Source organism: Cnephaeus nilssonii, assembly GCF_951640355.1.
Source record: "Cnephaeus nilssonii genome assembly, chromosome: 13".
Taxonomy (NCBI): domain Eukaryota; kingdom Metazoa; phylum Chordata; class Mammalia; order Chiroptera; family Vespertilionidae; genus Cnephaeus; species Cnephaeus nilssonii.
The window spans coordinates 82,514,861-82,534,320 of record NC_137084.1 but is presented as its reverse complement, the minus strand read 5'-3'; the positions used below and the strand labels follow the sequence as shown (position 1 = coordinate 82,534,320).

General features: G+C 51.4%; 2 protein-coding genes across 3 annotated transcripts; both read right to left on the bottom strand.

Annotated features, from left to right (window-relative positions):
* Positions 1 to 76: 76 nt before the first annotated feature.
* HMBS (hydroxymethylbilane synthase) lies at positions 77 to 8,320 on the bottom strand. The gene is made up of 14 exons (XM_079787449.1): positions 8,091 to 8,320; positions 5,324 to 5,377; positions 4,946 to 5,018; positions 4,291 to 4,340; positions 4,149 to 4,204; positions 3,731 to 3,808; positions 3,450 to 3,527; positions 3,256 to 3,331; positions 1,865 to 1,978; positions 1,584 to 1,622; positions 1,280 to 1,399; positions 992 to 1,045; positions 769 to 855; positions 77 to 676 (listed from the first exon to the last, which is right to left on the bottom strand). The coding sequence occupies exons 1-14, from the start codon at positions 8,121 to 8,123 to the stop codon at positions 503 to 505; spliced, it is 1,086 nt and encodes a 361-aa protein (XP_079643575.1). The 5' UTR covers positions 8,124 to 8,320; the 3' UTR covers positions 77 to 502.
* A 721-nt stretch (positions 8,321 to 9,041) lies between these two features.
* VPS11 (VPS11 core subunit of CORVET and HOPS complexes) lies at positions 9,042 to 19,397 on the bottom strand. 2 transcript variants are annotated; one of them, XM_079787169.1, is made up of 16 exons: positions 19,174 to 19,397; positions 18,471 to 18,619; positions 18,237 to 18,372; positions 17,764 to 17,927; positions 16,935 to 17,182; positions 15,812 to 16,013; positions 14,676 to 14,827; positions 13,698 to 13,884; positions 13,074 to 13,220; positions 12,543 to 12,731; positions 12,277 to 12,438; positions 11,910 to 12,049; positions 11,620 to 11,822; positions 11,322 to 11,493; positions 9,845 to 10,067; positions 9,042 to 9,733 (listed from the first exon to the last, which is right to left on the bottom strand). In XM_079787169.1, the coding sequence occupies exons 1-16, from the start codon at positions 19,358 to 19,360 to the stop codon at positions 9,572 to 9,574; spliced, it is 2,823 nt and encodes a 940-aa protein (XP_079643295.1). In that variant the 5' UTR covers positions 19,361 to 19,397; the 3' UTR covers positions 9,042 to 9,571. The 2 variants fall into 2 exon arrangements, with proteins under 2 accessions (XP_079643295.1, XP_079643296.1); XM_079787170.1 differs by lacking the exons at positions 16,935 to 17,182; positions 17,764 to 17,927; positions 18,237 to 18,372; positions 18,471 to 18,619; positions 19,174 to 19,397 and having other exon boundaries at positions 9,045 to 9,733; positions 15,879 to 16,007.
* Positions 19,398 to 19,460: the final 63 nt, after the last annotated feature.

Here is a 19,460-nt window from a genome sequence, read left to right as displayed (position 1 = left end):
TTATTAAAGGACTTTTTAAGAAATGTATCCTGTTCTCATTTTGCCCCGCAGCCTTGTAGGATTGACTTGGAGGTCCCTCTGTTCTCCTGGGGGTACTGTGGGGGCGGGGAGACGCTGTTATAAGGCTGGTTAACAGGAGAGCAAACTAGGACTTTAAGATGAGCTCCATTGGTGTCCCTGGGAGACAATGCTGTTCGAGGTGAAATGAGAACCATTGAGGCAGAAACAAGGAGAGTTCCAGAAGCGCTTTGGACAATGCCCAGCCTCTGAAGGAGTAAAGGGTTTTGTGTCCTCTTCCCTGCAAGCCCACCAAAACAAAGGCACCTTCAGAGCTGGTTTATTAGCAGTTGATTACATTCCAAAGGCTCGGGCTCTGCAGAGGTGAAGCCCCAGCTGCTGAGCAGGCACGGCAGTCCCTGGAAGGCTGGCCCTGCGGCTCAGGCCCCAGGAGGCCCCGAGGACGGGTGCAGGCACTGGGCAGCAGCCGCCCACCACAGACCAGTCAGTGGGCATCGTTAAGCTGCCGGGCGACGTCCAAGATGTTCTTGGCTCCTTTGTTGAGCAACAAGTTGGCCAGGCTGGTGCCCAGGTTCTCAGCAGCCAGCTGGGCTACTCGTGGAATGTTCTGGGCAGTGATGCCTACCAACTGTGGGTCATCTTCAGGGCCATCTTCATGCTGGGTGAGGGAAGAATGGAGGGTTCGGTGAGCACCCAAGGGGAGAGGAGGCGGGCTTGTTTTTTACCCTTCCCTCCCCCTCGCCTTAGCACCTGGGCAGGGACGTGGATGGTGGCCTGCATGGTCTCTTGCATGCCCTCCGAGCCATCCAGACTCCAGACTCCTCCAGTCAGGTACAGCTGGGAAAGAAAACAGGTGCCTCAGCATATCCCTAGGAAACCGCTTAGAATTCGGGGTTCTTCTTACTGGCAAGGTATGGGATGCCCAGGGAGAAATGCCAGTCCTTCCCTACCCTTCCACCACTTCCCTGCTTACCTGTCCATCCTTAATAGCTGTGTGCACTGCTACGGGTACGCTGCAGCCTCCTTCCTGCAGGAAGAAGGTCTCCCTGTGAACCCCAAAGACCCTTAACTACCCTGTGCCCAGAGCCCGGAAATTCACAGGCCTGTGAGGATGTAACAAAAGGGGGCTAAGAGCCCAGACCTGGGTCCTTCATACACAACATTCAAGAATGAGTTACCACTGAGTACAGAGCATCCATGTGACAGTCTCCCCACCACCCTCCCAGCTCCTGTCTTGCCACAGGTGGAACATGGGTCCTACCAGGTGCTTTAGGAAGGCTCGTTCGGCAATGCAGCAAAGCAGGGTCTCAGGATCGTGCAACATGCCCACCAGGTCCAGCATGTCCTGGTCCTTGGCTCGCACTTCCACGCCCAGGGCCCCCTGAAGGAAGAACAGCCTAAGACATCAGACCCAATCTTTCCCCAACCAATGGAGCTAAAGGTGGGACCCAGCCGGCCTTCAACTGCTCCCCAAGGCCTTTTGCTAGAGTAGCCTTCCAAGGCCTGCCCTCCCTGGGAATTTGGATGCACATGGTTGTACAACCAGCTCCTGGGGCAAAGCATACCTGACCCACAGCGTACATGCAATCCTCGGGGTGCAGGATCTGTGGGGGAAGAACAGGCAGAAGTATACAGACAGGGTGACATACAGCAGTGAGGGGGGCTCCCTATCAGACAGAAAGCCTGGACAGGCAAAGGAGTGAGTCCCCTCTGATTCCCAATCTTCCCAGCCCTGAAACTTCTTTCCAGCTTCCAGTGTTGGAAGCAGGGTGTTCAAAAAGAGCCTTAGCTACCACTCGATACAGGCAGGGGATGGAGGGACTGGGCGGGGAGGGGATGGCCCCACCTGCCCCACGCGGTTCTGCCAGCCCATGCGCTGCAGGCCCGCTGCGGCCAAGATGATGGCACTGAACTCCTGCAGCTCGTCCAGCTTCTGAAGCCTGGTGTTGAGGTTTCCCCGCTGCGGAGCTGCTAAGGACCATGCGCATGTTCTCTGCCTGACACTTTCCAGCTGCCTAACTTTTTAAAAAATTAAATCTATTGTTGAAAGTATTACTATGTCCCCTATCTCCCCCGCTTGATCCCTTCTAGGAGCCCCCCTCCCCGGGCCTTCACCACACTATTGTCTGTGTCCATGGGTTATGCATAGATGCATACAAGGCTGATCTCTTCCCACCCCCACCTTCCCTCTGAGATTCCACAGTCTGTTCCATGCTTCCATGAGTGGCCAGATGATGATGATCTCTGAACGCATAATAATCTGGCCACTCAGTGTATTTGTATCTCAAATGGGTACCAAAAGTATTCTAGACTTTTGCTGGAGATCAACCACCTATTTGCCCTGAGCTTTCTATCAGCCAGTGCAAAGGGGAAAACTGGTCAGGTGCACGATTTACAGTATCTTTGGTATCAAATAAATGAGGTACTCAAGAGAAGTACACTGAGTGGCCAGATTATTATGCGTTCAGAGATCAGTGTATTTTGTTCATTAGATCCCACATGTGAGTGAGATCATGTGACACCTGTCTCTCTGACTGGCCTATTTTGTTTTCTAGCTGGCCAACTTCTCATCTTTTGGTTCTCAGCTTAATGGAGGCAGCTGACAGCTCATACTGCATGCCAGATACTATTCTAAAGTGCTCTGTACATACGCCCACTCATTTAGTTTTCACAGAAACTCTGAGGTTTTATTAGTATCTACATTTTACAAATGAGGAAAATGACAGGGAAGGCAAATAAATTAAATTGCCCAAGATTACAAAGATCTCTCAGAAGCCTTCCTTGCCCCCAAAATCTGTGTTTAGACGTTCCAGTTAGAAGCTTCCACAGAATTCCCTACTTTGCACATTAGAGCACTTAGCACATACCATTTTAGTTTTATAAAACATACTACATATTCATTGTAAAAATCAAAACAATACAGAACATAAAATAAAAATGGAAGTGCCCTGCCCCTCCCCATCACCCCTCACCCCCCCCCCCCCCCCCCAGCAGCAATCACTGTTCAGTCTCACTGTATTATCAATGCCTGTTTGTCTCCCCAACCAAACTGTAAATTCTGCGCAGGGGCAATGCTGACGTGAAAGGGTTGTGAGTGGATGAATGGGAGGCCAGACGATCCACTGCCCCATGGTCCACCTCCTCTGAAGTCCCTTCCATTTTAGGGACTCAGGCCCTCTGGACCTCGCCCTCCACCTGGCCGGCCCGCTGGGGCCCCGCCCTCCTCTAAAAGGATACGATGCTCTTGAACTGCAGATGTGGGAACTTCCTCTGCAGCTGGGCCGCTCTCCGCAGGGAGCTGGTTCCCACCACACTGCTCAGAGACAGGGCTGAGAGTGAGATGCAACCCCAGGCAGGCTGTTCCTTTCCTCCTCCCCGTCCTCCAGCTTCTGTGCATGTTCCACCAAGACGCCTAGCCAGGCCCCACTCACCTCTTCTCCGGCAAGGTCTCTAGGGTCTTCCCAACAAATTTTGGGTGAAAGACGACAGCATCATAGGGGTTCTCTCGCCTAGGGGTGGAGGGAGGTTCAGGTCATATCCAGTTTCTCCTGACAGCCACTAACTGGCATTTTTGGAGTTTTTCTGCCATGCTTCCTACCTCAGGGCAGGGGACACAGCCCTAGAGAGGGCCAAGGCCCAAAGGGAAAAGCCAGGTTAACTCACTGCCCACCCTGCCCCTCCCCAGCCCAGCCCAGACGCAGAGGACACTTACTTGCAGACAGCTCCAATGGTGAAGCCTGGAGGAAGCACAGTGGGCAGGTCCTTCAGGGAGTGAACGACCAGGTCCACTCTAGAGAGATGGGATGGGGGCAAGGAGAAGGGTCCAGGCAGCAGCTCCACCTCTTCTCCATCCATCCCGCCTCGACTTCAGTGGCCGAGCCAGGAGCAGTTCCAGAAGCAGGCCTCAGAGACCTCAGGACCCTGAGACCTTCTCCTTTTCTCCCCACTCCCCCGCCCCGCCCCATCAATCTTGCTTGGCTCAGAATCAGGACACTCCTTTTCTGACGCCTAAAAAACACACATATGACTCCCTCTCGAGCCTATCCAGGAGTCTAAGCCCAGCAGCCTAGCTGACACCCAGGCTGCGTACAGAGGCTGGGAGGGCCCACACGCTTCTGTCTTTCACTTACTCGTTCCTCTCTAACGCGTGCTCCAGCTCCTTGGTAAACAGGCTCTTCTCTCCAATCTGCCACACGAGGAAGAGCGGAAGAATGAATCTCTTGGAAGAAGGAAAGAGGAGGGGACAAGGGTCGGGCGGGCGGGCATTATTACCTTAGAGAGTGCAGTATCAAGAATCTTGTCCCCTGTGGTGGACATAGCAACTGAGGAGAGAGTCAATCGGTCACTCATTGATCAGTCTTCATTGAGCCCCTGCTAACCCCAGCGCTGTGCTAAGACTCAGGGTAGACACAGGGGCACACAAGCCCCAGCTCCAGCCCTCTGGGAATGTACAATCTAGCAGGAAGATCAGACACCCTCACGAAAAGACCCAAGCCCTGGCTGGTGTGGCTCAGTGGATAGAGCATCGGCCTGGGGACTGAAGGGTCCCAGGTTCGGTTCCGGTCAAGGGCATGTACCTCGGTTGCAGGTTCCTTGGCCCTGGTTGGGGTGCGTGCAGGAGGCAACCAATTGATGTGTCTCTCTCACACCAATGTTTCTGTCTCTCCCTCTCCCTTTCACTCTCTGAAATCAATAGAAAAATATCCTTGGGTGAGGATTAACTAACTAATTAAATAAATAAATAGGCTCGATGCAGAAGACATTAAATGCCAGGCTAGTCCAGGTAGAGGGGCGAGGAGTCTTTCAAACTGGGAGTAGCCAATAATTCTTGGAGACAACAGGACCAGGCAAAGCTGGAAACACTGCTCTCCCCTCCAGAGTGGGTGAGGGCTTCCCATTAGCTTCCATTACTGTCCGGAAAACTCACTGATTTCAAACTGCAGGCCCGGGTTTAAGGTTTTCAGCATTGCCACCACACTGTCCGTCTGTATGCGCGCCAGCTGGGGGCAGAAATTGGCATTAGTCCTGTCCTTCCCTGGCCACTGCCCTGAGCTCAGATGCTCATAGGGTCAAGACAATCCTCAATGGATTGGAATTCAAAGAAGGTGTTGAATGCCCACCTCGGAAGGAGAGGGGTCTGGTTTAGGAGTCCTCGGCACCCCAACAACTTCCCCAGCCCAGGGACTTTCTCTCCACGGAATGCAATCTGCCACTGTGCCTAAAATTTTAACACCCAGCCACCCCATTTCCTCCAGCCCTGCGTTGCTGGGCCCCCCACAAACCTCCACCCAGTACCTGCACTCACCTGGCTCTTGCGGGTACCCACGCGAATCACTCTCATCTTTGGGTTCTTTTCTTCCTGCAAAAGAAATTCCCCGGGGTCACAGTCCCTCTGTTCCTTGTGCTCCTCAACACGTTGTCCGAGAAACAATCACTGGCTTGGAAGAAAGGAATCTCAGCCTCTGGCAGCGGCCACCCAAGACCGGTTCCTTTCCTGTCCTCAGTACCTCCTGCTCTCCTCACAGACAGACGCAGAGGCCAGAAGGAAACAACAGCAGGATCTGCTGTTGCTGCACTAACCAGGGCCCCGAGTGCACAAGCCCATCCTGGCCACGGCGGGGAGTGCTGCAGAGCCAGGTGGGCAAAGCGATAAGGACCATCAGCGTGGCCACAGAGAGGGTGGGGCTGCGGCCAGGGGCAGGGCAGCTGGGGCCACACAGGCTGAGTCACTGAGGACAAGTTCAAGCATCCACAGCGGAACAGGCACCCAGGAAGCTTCAGTGCCACCTAGATCCAAGGGCTACCCAACAGCTGCCAACTATGAAGCCCCTAATCTGATACAAATGATACACAAGGGACTGAGGTCAACAGATCTGATGTACAGTCCTGCTCAGCCTCTTGGCTGGGTGACCTTGAGCACATCATCCCTTCAGTATGTTCTTGTTCATCTATAAAATGAACAAGCGGTGTCATTCGCCTTTGATGACCTGTAAGACTGAGAGACGTCACCTGGAGTGCTGCCTCTGCTTTCCCCACAAGGAGATATTGGGACATCAAAAATCAAACCAAGAACTCAAAACAGCCCTGGCCGGTGTGGCTCAGTGGATAGAGCGTCGGCCAGCAGACTCAAGGGTCCCAGGTTCGATTCCGGTCAAGGGCATGTACCTTGGTTTCGGGCACATACCCAGTAGGGAATGTGCAGGAGGCAGCTGATCAATGTTTCTCTCTCATCGATGTTTCTAATTCTCTATCCCTCTCCCTTCCTCTCTGTAAAAAGTCAATAAAATATATTTTAAAAAAAATAACTCAAAACACTCTCCTTCCAGGACAAAGGTGTTCAGTGCCAAGCAAGCAGAACTGGGTTCTTCAGTCTGAGATCTTATTTCTTTTTAGATCTGACAGGTGCCACTGTAGATACTTTCAACTTTCCCTGTTCTGGGATCTTTAGCCCAGGGAGCTCTTTTGCTAGGCAGGCACCTGAGGAGTAGGTGACAGCTAGTTGGTCTTGGACTGCAGTATATTCCATTTCTATCTCTTCTCTAAACAACAAACACTGGCCAGCCGGCGTGGCTCACTGGTTGAGCATCGACCTATGAAGCAGGTCATGGTTGATTCCCCATCAGGGCACATGCCTGGGGTTGCGGGCTTGATCCCCAATGGGGGTTGTGCAGGAGGCAGCGGATTGATGTTTCTCTCATCATTGATGGTTCTATCTCTCTTTCCCTCTCTGAAATCAATAAAAAATATATTAAACAAACAAAAACCAACCCTGGGGAGCCTGAGAAGTTAGGCTAGGCATGGAATGCTAAACATGGCCACTAATTCTGGGCCACAGGAAACCACAGAAAGAAATCTAAGGTCCCAGAACTGCTAGGTTCAAACAATCCCTTAAGTTCAGTGAGTCTGCACACAGCAGTCAAGTCAAATGATTCCATCAAAACTGATTTAACATGTATACGATAGAGCTACCGCTTTTAATCCTCATGGCCACGTATCAGGTGGACAGGGCAGGAGTCTTTGGGACCATGTTGTAACAGCAAAGCCTGGCTCCGAAGGGTGAAGTGACTTGTCCAGGGTCACACCGCTCCTAATGGGCAGAGGGCTGGAGCTGGAACCCAAGACCTTTCTACTCCCAGTCCAGGGCTCAGGAACGTCTGCAGTGGCCAGGAATCCTCTCCTCACTAGTAGGCTGGGCGGCGGCAGATAAGCAGCTGCCCGTCTCTTTCTTATCTCAGGCTAGCAGCCTCCAGCGGCTCGGCAGTTTGCATCTGCCCCAGCCCCGAGCTCCCGCGGAGCAGCTGGGGAGACGGAGACGGAGACTCGAGGGCGCTCCTTCCCGCCCCCAGGGTAGTGACCCAGGGGTGTATTGCAGCTTTTTTCTTTTTAAAATGTTTTTATTGATTTCAGAAAGGGAGAGTAAGAGAGACAAACATCAATGATGAGAATCACTGATCGGCTGCATGTGCCCTGACCGGGAATCCGTGACCTCCTGGTTCGGAGGTCTACGCTCAAGCCCTGGGCCACACCGCCGGGCGCCGTGGGGTTTGGAGAGAAGGCCGAGGCTGGGTGACCGCTGGGACGGAGAAGGGAAGGAGGTGCACCTCCTGGGTGTGTGAGTGCAGTTCGGAGACTGCGGGGCGTGCTCTCTCCTCTGGCTGCACGTGCAACATTCCCCAAGATGGCGGGACCCCACCGCGGCCCGGCCCGTGGGAAGGGATCCCGGGGAACGGCCCGTCTTCTCGGCCTGGCGCTACTATGGCGCACGAACGTTCTCGGTCTGGGCCACCTGAATCTAGACTCGCCGGCGCCAGCCCTGGAGGATCCCCACCCAGACCCCCGCAGGACAGGGACGACTCCTCCATTCTTAACCCCAGCCGCACCGCCCGCCGACTCCCTCTCCTTCCGAAGGGCGGCTCAGCTACTGGCCCTTTAAGAGCTATCGGGAGGGGCCGGGAGGGGCCAGACGGACAGTAGTTCCGACCAATAGACGATAAAGGGTGGCAACCCGAAGCCAATCACTGCATCCCTAGTCCGGATACCGAAGTTCTTAGGGTCACGGGTTTAGGACTCACCACCGGCGCGGCCGTGTGGCTGGTGGCAGACATGGCAGTGCCCGGGCAGCAGGGTCTGCGCGGGGCTCCGAACTCGGGACGCCGGCGGCACCGGCTGGCGGGCACGGGCGCCACGGAGAGCCTGCGCTCCGCCCGCAGCGCCGGCTCGGCCCGGCTTTGTCACTACCGGCGCCCGCCCTCCGAGGGGCGGTGCCTCCCCTGGGCGGGAATTAGGTTGCGACAGAGACGGGGCCCTGCGGTTCCGCCCCCACTCGGTCCAGCTGAGGCCGGGCTGCGACTTCCTGGCCCGTCTTCTGGGTTTGAAATCCAGCCTCCCACCTGCTCATTTCTACCTCCACCCCCGCTGTTGTGCGCGCAGCGCTGGTCAGGGGCTGAGCACAGATAAACCCCGCTGCTCCCCTTTGCAGACCTTTTTATCCAGCTTATTGTCCGACTAGAGGCCCAATGCACGAAATTCGTGCAAGAGTATGCCTTTCTTCCCCCGGCTGCCAGCACTGGCTTCCCTCTGGCACCCAGGACCTGGGCTTCCCTGGCAGCCCTTGTTTCATCTGGAAGGTCGTCCGGAAGGACATCCGGTCTAATTAGCATATTACACTTTTATTATTAAAGATGCTGAGTACCGGCACCAGCGGACCCTGTGAAGGCAGACTTAGGCCCAAGGCTCCTTATCGGAACCTGCCTCCCACCTAAGTATTTTGTCCAAAGAACCACAGCCAGCCAGACTACAGAGCAGAACTGCTTGGGGGACCTCAGTCCCGGGATCTTTTGCAGCGGTTCTTCAGTTAGCGGGACTGACTAGATGCCACAGGCCCCACCCACTCATGGAATGAAGTCTAACCAAGATCTTGAAGGCGGTCTGTGAGGAAGGGGTCCTGGAGCTCTAGGAATGCCGAGGAAGAGAAGTAATTCTACAGTAAAGAATCATCCGCAAGTCCCCAGAGTGACTTTATCAACCCTGAAATCAATTTTTAAAAAAATTTTTTTAATGATTTTTTGAGAGAGGGAGGGAAACGTTAACTGACAGGCTGCCTCCTGCACACCCCCTACTAAGGAATGAACCCCAAACCAGGCACATGTCCTGAGAATCAAACCAGCAACCTTTCTGTGTATGGATGACATCCAACCCAGTCACACCGGCCAGGGCTGAGATCGTTTATCTATAGACTCTGGGAGCAAGGACCCAAGCACAGGCTGGTGCTCCTGGACGGAGACTAAAGCAGCTATTGTCTATACTTGGAGGTTGTTGAGGCGCCCTCCCCCAGGGTTTGAATAATCAACGCTGCTCAGAAAGTTCACAGGAAAAATGGTGGGCTGGCCAAAGAGAAGGCAGGAAAAAAATCCCCTTTAGTCCTGAAGGCTATAGCATCAGATCACAGCAGAGGCCGGGACATGGCTGCCCGATTGCCGGGGCAATAGCTCTGCCTCAGTCCTGTATTCCTGCTGCTGGGCCTCCACTATCCCCCTCCCCCACCCCAGGCTGTTCAAGTGCCCCTCCTGGAGTGCACAAGCAGGTCCCGCTGCAGCCCAGACTCCAGGCTTCCGGCCAGCCTCGTGGGAGGGTCAGTGAGCAGTGTCAGCTTGTTGAAAACGCCTCGGCCGAAGTAGTCAGCAATCACGGAGAAGCTGTCGTTGGAGCACTTGAGCTGTGGGAAAGAAGAGGAGGAATCAGAACCGCAGTGCTCAGTTTCCTCAGGTGAGCGCCCCTGCAGTGCTCCCGCCTCCGAGTGGGTCCTCATCCAGCCACTCTTTCCAACCTGGTGCTGGAACTGATCATGGAGGTCGCGTTTCTGTTCCTGGGCCCGGATCATATCCATGACCTTCCGGTTTTCAGGGAGGCAGGTGGGGCAGTCAGCATCACTTTCCGAGTAACTCTCAAAGCAGTGTTGGTGGAAGGAGTGTCCACAGAGAAAGTGGACTGAGGGCAACTCCAAGGCACTGTTACAGATGCTGCACTTGGTCTTCTGGAAAATCTTCGGACTACAGGCAGGGAGACCAGAAAGGAGTGGCAAGCAGTGAGGGCAGGGCCAAGAGCCAGGCTGAGAGAAGGCAGCTGGAGTCCCTACGGGAGCGCTCCAGGCCCTGCTCTCCTCACGCCTAGGACAGGTCAGAAGACAGCAGTGCTGGGCCTGCAGTGCGCCTCAGTGTGTCCCAGGAAGTCCAACCACCCAGGGTACTTTTCTCTCTCAGCCTCACCATTGCCACAAAACTCTTTCAGGTCTGTTTTCAAAAAGAAATACAAAACTGCTTAATTTATATGTATATATAGTAGACATGTGACCCTTTCAGAGGCCTCTCCCAAACACCTTAAAAATTCTCTCTCTCACACACACACACTCCTCACCCTACTCCCTTTCCTCAGTTTTCTTCTTTGAACTTAACACCATCTAACATACTATAACATTTTGCTTATTTAATATGTTAACTGTCTGTCTCTACCTCTACAATGTAAACTCCACTGTGTTGTTAACAGTACTTGGGCCTGGCCAGCATGGCTGTGGTTGAGCATCTCTCCCTCTCCATCTTCCTTCCTCTCTGAAATCAATTAAAAAAATATTTAAAAAAATATATATATAATAGTACTTGGAACATAATAGGGGCTCAGTAAATATTTGTGGGATTGTTCTCTAATACACATTTCACAATATTAAGGGCAAATAATATTTAAAGAGTTAGCATTAATGTCTACTATATATACATATAAATTAAGCACTTTTGTATTTCTTTTTGAAAATATGTTCTTATTGATTTCAGAGAGAGGAAGGGAGAGGGAGAGATAGAAACATCAATGAGAGAAAAACATTGATCGGCTGCCTCCTGCACGCCCCCTACTGGGAGTTGAGCCTGCAACCCGGGCCCGTGCCCTGACCAGGCAACCTCCTGGTCCATGGGATAATGCTCAACCAACTGAGCCACACCGGCCAGGCCCCTTTTTGTATTTTCTAAAGCAAAGTTTTTACTTCTGAATGGCTTCTAACCACACGACTTAGATGTGTGTTTAGAAAATGTAAAATATAGATAAGCAAATACAGAGAGAAAAGTACCTATACTAGATAATATCCTCCAAAGCCCAATAAATAACAATCTTTTTTGGAATTCCTCCATTAAAACATCTGCAAGCATGAAATGCTCAAACACACTCCATACAATCTTTTGTCTTTGAAAAGCATTTAATGACACCTTGTGAAGGACAAGGTTATCCCTGGACTCCTCCACCTGCTCAGATGCCAGTACCTCGCCTTGAGCTCCTGGATCTCCTGGCGGATGCGGGTGGTCTCCTCTCGGTACCGCCGCACCCGGAGCTCGTCCTGTGCAATCTGCTGGCTCTGCTTCTGCAGTTTCTGGACCAGGTAGTCCCGGATGACAGACAGGGTGGCGGTGGAGTTGTGGGCCAGGGTCTGCACCACTGAGAGGGGTCCAGGAGGAAACAATAAATCAAGCAGTACCCACTGGACAGGTTGAAGGGCTCCTGCCCCAGCGCCCTGATTTTCAGCAGTTGGCACCTACCCACCCACCCTTTCCTCCCGAGTACCTAGAAGTGGTGGCATGAGGTTCTTGTTCTCAATATGCTTGAGCACAGCTGCCACGTACTCCTTGCAGTCCTCCTCCTTCCGGGCAAAGTAACTGAGCGCCTGTTCCCACAGAGAGGGCTCCTGCTCCCCATGGCGCTCACACACCGCGATCACCTGCCGGTACTGCTCATGCTGCATGTAGTAGTGCATCATCTGCTGATACCTATGCAAAGTCAGGCACACCTCAGGGGCTATCCCTGGAAAATTACGTGGACCCTTCCCCCTCCCCTGAAATTCCCCAAACTCTTACAGCTTCCCCTGCTCATAGAGGTGCAGGACCCCATCCTGGAAGTCGTGCATCTGGCATAGGACCAGGGCCTTGTCAAAGACGTCGCAGAAGCGGCCACTCTTCAGGAGGGAGATCGCCTCTGCGTGAAGCTTCTCTTTGACCTGGGGCAGGAGAGAGAGCTGCTGGACATAAGGAAAAAACCACAAGGCCTCTTGGGGCAAGGCAAGTCAACTATCTCTTCCCCTCAGTCCAATTTCCTTCTTACTGAGGACCAGTTAGCCACCAATGGTGAGGTGTTAGTGGTCTATAGAAGGCAGCCAAAGCAGCCACAAAAGATGGAAGAACTGTCTTTTCTCCAGTACCTCCTGCAGCTTTTACCAGGCCTCACCTGTGGATCCTTCTCATGGGCCCAGTTCTGTAGTCGTAGCTCAAGGAGCGTGTCGTAGATGCCCTGTGGTGAGTCGGGCTGCACCGCACTCATGTGCTCTAGGAAAGCTTTCAGCTCTCGTGGGTTGTTAGCAAAGATGGGGATGAACTCCTCTGAGTTGGCCTAAGATGGCAATGAGGAGAGAGGAGGCGGAGTGAGTGAGCTTGGAACCTAAGATGCCCCAAAGATGATGCCTGCTGTCCAACAGCCACTCCCCAGGGCCTCACCCTGCAGCCTGGTGACTCCCTGTCACCTTGGCCTTCAAGGCTGGGCCGATAGTTGGTACAAAGCCCCTTCAGCAACTGGGTCATCTGCTCTGGTATGTGGTGCATGAGGATCTTGCCATAGCGTTTCATGTTGCTCTCTGCCTGCTCAAAAGGCAGCTTGCCAATGTACCTAAGGGCTTCCTGGTAATTCTGTGGAGACATAAAGGGCAGAGTAAGGGCATGTTCCTGTCTCACTCACTAGGAACATGTCATCATTCCAGAATGTCCTAGAGAAAGAACAGAACTTTGAGTCAAGAGTCTCCCCTACTGCCCAGACCTGTGTGCTCAGTGGTTAGAGCATCAGCGTGGGCACTGAGTTCGGAAGGCAACCAATCGACGTGTCTCTCTCACACTGATGGATGTCTGTCTGTCTGTCTGTCTCCCTCCCTTCCTTCCATTCTCTCTAAAAATCAATGAAAAAAATACCCTCCGGTGAGGATTAACAAAAAAACAACTCCACGAAATTGAAGGGAAAAAAAGAATCTCCCCTACCTTGATGTCCTCTAGCTGGATCTTCAAGTACCACTCATGGTGTGCATGGTTCTCGGCCAAATAGAGGGCATGGGAGTAGTAGCCAGCCTGCCGCAGCACCTTGATGGCGGTCTCCACATCAAAATGGACTTCACTCTCACTCTTTGTCTGCCAGGAACATTAGACAGCATCACTCACAGAAGAGGTTGTGGTCAGGGAAAGGAGAGGAAACATGCATCTGATTCAAGACCAGATTCTTAAGATAATATAAAGCCCATGTGTTTAAAAGAGTATGCTCCCTGCCTCTCAGGAAGTTTCTAAGGGCCGATTCCTCTGCCCCTACTACTTAGAGGGACTCCTCTGGGGACAAAGGGCTACTCCACTACTACTTCCCTGGGCTTAGATACCGAGGGAAGTTCTGGCATCATAAAGCAAGAAGGGAGACAGGAGAGAACTAGCAGGAAACGCTATTCCTCTTCCCGTTTATAGACCAGAGGGTCCTTTCTGGTCCCGAATAAGGTCAGCTCTTTCCTCTCCCTGCATCCTGCTGAAGAAGGGCAAGCCCTGGGGGAGCCACCTCGTGCTCAGTGAGGGCCTCAAGGAATACCCGTCCTGCTCCACCACCATCCCCCCAAACCCCCACACCTTGATGAACTCCTCTAGCCTCAAGCTGTCCTTGAGCTTGGTGTAGCAGTTGAGCAACAGGGTGGTGTGGTCGGCATTGGCCAGGGACTGCCGGTGCAGGGTCTGCAGGTAGGCGGTCAGGTTGTGGATACGCTGGGCATCCAGAAACTTGCGGATCACATATGACGGTTCCAACTTTCCAATGGTTCTAGGGAGACACGCGCACAAGAAGCATTGGGATCAGTGTACTTTTCACACTTTCACATGCATAGGAATGACTTGCAGAGCTTCCTTTTAAAAGAAATAATATTTTTTATTGATTTGAGAGAGAGGAAGGAAGAGGGATAAAGAGACAGAAATAACGATGAGAGACACATCAATCAACTGCCTCCTGCATGCCCCACACCAAGATCGAGCCAGCAACCTGGGCATGTGCCCTGATTGGGAATCAAATTGGTTCATGGGTAGATGCTCAACTACTGAGCCACACCAGGTGGGCACTTGCTAATCTTAAAAGGGCTGCAGAGAGGCCTGAGAGCCTGCATTTCCAACCAAGCCCCAGGTGACATTGAGGCTGCTAGACTGTGGACGACAGGAGTAACAAGCCTCCAGAGCACTAATTCTTAAAGTTGGCTGAAAACAGGAATTCTAGAGAAGTTGGGAAAGAAGCTAGAAAGGGTCTTAAAACCCCTTATTAGGGCAGGAAATTCCAAGAATTAATACCAAGGAAAGAACGTGTGGGAGAATTAGGTAAAAATGAATATTAACAAAGGCCAAACTGTAGGTGTTTATCAGCTCAATCGCATACTGGTCATGTAATATTTCACCCTAAACATTCCCTTTCCACATACTGTCTCCTCCCGCAAGGCATCCCAGTTTCTGCAAAACAAAAGGAAGGTTCCTGGTGGAGTCCATTCCCTCCCCCCGAGCACAGGTATGAGCCCATCTGGCTGCCTGTCTCTGCATTCAGAGCTACACCCTTAAGCACCCTTGGCTGACCGGATATACTGCTGGACCGCCCCGTCATGGTTGCCCTTGCTGTAGAGATGGTCGCCGTACTGCATGAAGATCTGGGCTAATCCATCACTATCCAGGTGCTGGCTCTTGGCCAGGTTAATCGCCATCTCAAATAGGTTCTTCTTAAACAGCATCTGGAAGGAAAGAGATTGGAAAATGGGTAGATGCAGTCCTGAGGCGACACCTCCCCAGAATGAACCCACAACACACATGCCAGACAGTCCTGAAGTTCTGATCTGCCTAGATCCTAAGCTGGGTGAGACCTCTGATACCCCCAAGACCAACATCAGGTTACCTCCTAAGGCTCTCTGCAGAGAGTGGACCCTGAAAGTGGGCTCAGGCTCCAGGCCATTACTTCCCTCTAGAGCAAGCATGTCAGACTCAAAGGCTGACACGGGCCAAATAAACAAGGTTGAAGTGGATGTGGCTACAAAAAAAACTAAAGCTTCAATTTTCAAAGAAACCTAGGTTTATTTCGATAGAGACATGCTGGATACAAAGGGCTGAAATAAATGAGTCATCGTTAACATAAAATAATAGACACATGATTTTTTCTTGAACATTAACTTACCAGACACTGAATAACTGCACAAATTAATAAATAAAAAGCAAATAAACCTATTTTTCTTGTTCTCCGAAAGCAAAATATTTCCTGTTGCGCACACCAAACAAGTCAGTACAAGACTAATGACGTGGCAATCGGCTGTTAAAATATTTGCTGCCAGTATTACTAGAGAGAAATGGTGCGCCTGCGCATAAGGGAAATGAATGCAACACAATTATAGTCATCAGTCAGTTGTAGTTTGTTATTAATAATCATGTATTACAGGATATTGTAAAAATTAAGAAATTTTTATTAAAACGTTTCTTACATACCATTATATTGGCTGGGCAGCAAAAATATTCGTTATGGGCCGCATGTGGCCCGTGGGCCGCGAGTTTGACACGCTTGCTCTAAAGCCTCATCCCAGGCCATTTACCTTGTATCTCTACCCCAAGGGAGCTGAGTAAGGCTATGACCCAAAGAGAAGGATACACTCTGGCTGAGGTGTCTTGGGAGCCTGTTCTACAGCAGTATCGGGTGCCTATGGCCAGCACTGGGAACCTGGTGGCCTTGCCTCCAGTTTGGTCTGTGTGTCCTTCTCCTGCAGTGCGTGGACCCGCCCATCCCGCGTCAGCACGTACAGGGAGCCCCACTCAGCAAGCACATCCACTACATCCTCAAAGACAGCGCTATAGGCTATGAACTTGTTGCACAGGTCATAGATGTTGAGAATCTGCTTGTCGGAGCTCTGTGAGTCCCTGTTGGTAAACTCTGACCTGTGTGGGAAAGAAAAAGCACCAGACATTTGTACCTTCTCTGCCTCAGCTTCCCCTTTATTTCCTTTCCAGTGGCAACTTTGATTTTTTTTATTGATTGATTGATTTTAGGGAGAGAGGAAGGGAGACAGAGAGAGACAGAAACATCAATTTGTTGTTCCACTTATTTATGCATTCATTGGTTGATTCTTGCATGTGCTGACTGGGATCGAACCTGCAACCTTGGTGTATGAGGACGATGCTCTAACCAACTGAGCTACCAGCCAGGGCTCCAGTGACAACTTTGGAGCTGCCCATTCCACTCAGAACAAATCGCCTCTTGGCCCTTCTAGCAGCTCATCCCATAACATGCAGCACTGTGCTGGCAGTCATAAGGAGAGAACATACAGATCTGATCTTACCCTGTAAGGTCCTATAACTAACACAGATAACAGATTAAAAAATTAAGTACATTTAAACACCCATTCGTTTAACAGATAATTAGCACCTGGCATATGTAAAGCATTGTGCTTATACTGAATGAACAGGCTAACATCTGAAGGGTTATTTCCATCATGCAGAGGACCCACCGCCCCGTCAAGGTGGCTCAGACAAAAAATTCTGGGTCCTGCACTTCCTAGAGTTTTTAATACTTAAGCCCTCCTTCCTCTGCCCCAATTTATTTTTACTAAAGAGTACAAAAATCAATACCAGGTCCAAAATTCTCTGGAACATTCTAGGGCATCAGGACTGCTCAACAAATGTCTGCAGCACAACACATTTTTCCGTATAAACACTGTAACTGATTCTAGGTATAAGCACAATCTACATAAAACCAAAGTAGGAGACTAGGAGACTGACAGGATCCAGGTAGTAGGGTTTTAAAGTCAGCTCAATTCTGGGGATCAAGCACAGCCCTCTCCCTTTCCCTTGAGTTCTTACTTGGGAGAAACCTTCCGGTCACGGGAGACAATGACAAGGTAGCCTCTAAACCAGTGAGCAATGAGTTTATGGCCCTCAAAGGCGAAGCAAGGCCCACGTTCATCAGGCTGGTACAAGTAGACACACTCATCCCCGGCCACAATGAACTGCAGGTCCTGAGAAGGGTCGCTTAGGGCTGAGCAGCGCAGGCCACAACCGTGGGTATCCAACTCCACACGAGGGTAGTCCTTTCCAGAAACTATATAGGACTTTGAGAAGTAAGAAAGGGGTTATCAGGCACCCTCTGAGACGGCGGCATCTAAGCCTTCCCAAAGGTATCCCCATCTCCGTACTAACTCTCTTTTTAATTCTCAGCCCCCTAAGACTTTCCCTGTCGCTTGCCTTCTCCATTAGCCATCACCCATCTACTAAGTACATAAGCAGGGACCACACTTCCTTCTCCTGTATATACTGTCACTACCTACTACAGGAATTCTGCAAGTAAGAGAAATACAATAATATGTTACTATTTCATCAAAAGACTGTTCCTGAGAGTAGGCTGTTATAAATTAGGAGCAAAGGATCCAGGGAAGTAAAGCAACTTGTCCAATGTCACTTCACAAGTTAGAAAAAAAAATTCAGGTCTTTTCTTACAAGCCCCGAGTTCTTTTCCTAACTCTACCTCTTCCTACTCTCTCAAATGAAGAGAGAAGCTCAGCAAATGACTCCAGGCTATATGACGACAAGTGTAAGAATCCTGCCTCTCCTGTCAGTTCCTAAGCTAGCTCCCTAAGCAACGGAGAAAGAAGCCTTTCGCACTTGCCCCTAACAGTGGAGGTCCTGGCCATACCTGAACGTTCTCTGTTGTCACAACAAACAAGTGAGTGGTCTTTCCCGCTTGGCGAAAGGCCAGTCCAGTCACAGGATAGTTGCCCTTGTGCAAAATCTGGGTCTTGCTATGCCGGTCCCGAGTGATGTCTCCTTTGTTCAAGGTAACACTGCCATCCGTGAAACCTGTACAAGAGCAGGAAACCACTTCACTGAAGCTGAAAGGTCAGGAAGCACAGAGGGGAAATGACCATTTGAAGCACTCATTAGAAGTGATGAGATTTCTCTCCATACCCAACTTCTCCAATGGTTAACATGGAGATGACAGGTACTCACTGACTCATTTTCAAAGAACAAAACTAAATCCTTTCCTATTCCAAACTCTAATATCTCAGAACAAGGTGGTCCGATGAAAACAATATGAGCTGCAGAAGCAACTCTGAAAAACATCTACAAAGAATCCTGGAGCTTTAGCTTTGCCCTCTTTCTGCTTACCGATGGCCATGAAATTGAGATTTTCATGGACAGTCAGACAGGACACAACAGTGGGCTCTGTTCCTGGGATGGCAGGGAAGATTCGAGTACAGAGTGGATTGCCACCATCTCTCTTCTCGAGGTTCCAGATTTTGACCTGTTGGCAGACCTCAGATGGATGAATGCTAATCACCCTCCAACAAACAAAACATTCCCAGACGTCTGGGTCTTTCCCGTTACCTTCCCAGGACTCACCAGGGGGTTGATGCCCTGCTCATCCTCACCAACAGATGCCAGAATGTTGTGCTGCTTCAGCTGGTACAGGTGTGTCACCCGTAGTTTGTAGGCCTGGAAGCCCGTAAGCTGGAGGGAGCGGGACAAGAACCAGACCTGACCTTCCATATGTGCAGAGCAGTCAAGGAGCCTCCTTTCCAAGGAGAGAGACTTACATTTAGGCCAGAACCCAGATAACTGACATACATGCAGCTCCTTAAATTTTCATGGACTTGTCCATCTTATCTCCTGGGCTCCCTTATCTTTAAAGGAGTCAAGAGACCAGAGTTCATAGGCAGCAATGTGAAGAACAAAGCCGCAAACTCCTGGTCTCATTTACCTTGTCACCCCAATACTGGGCAGGGGAGATAGGGACACCTTACATATTCATCTTTTAAAGCCAACTTGCACCCTTCCTTTTGGTCTTAAAATAACCCTACTGCAAATTGGCATTTTATACCCTTTTACAGATAAGGAAGTTGAAGCCTGGGGAGCTTAACCGATTGCCAAGGACGACTCAGTTGGCAAGTTAGAGAATGGCCTTCCTGCCCTCAGACCACAGACGGCACCGGGCGCGCATCTACAGGAAGGGGCACGTGGCACGAACACTCCGAGGGGCCGATTCTGTCCCAGCGGGATCTCCTCAGGGCCCCGGGGAGGGACGGCAGCGCCAGGTGAAGGATATCTCCAAAGACAAGGCTCCCTCGGCCTGAGTCGCAGACAGTGATGCCAGGAGGGAGGCAGAGGAACTTGGAAGCAGCGGGCCCAGAGGTAAGCGCGGGCCCGGGAGCGGGCCCATCACTGCCCAGCGGTTCCTTCACCACCTCCTTGTCGAAGAAAACGAAGCGCCGCCACTGCAAGTAGGCCGCCATCTTGGCCCAAGGCCCCGGCCTCCAGTCAGAGATCACGTGAGAGGCGCCCAGAATCACATGACTCACCGCTTCCTGGAGCCAGGAGGCCCGGGCCCTCCGG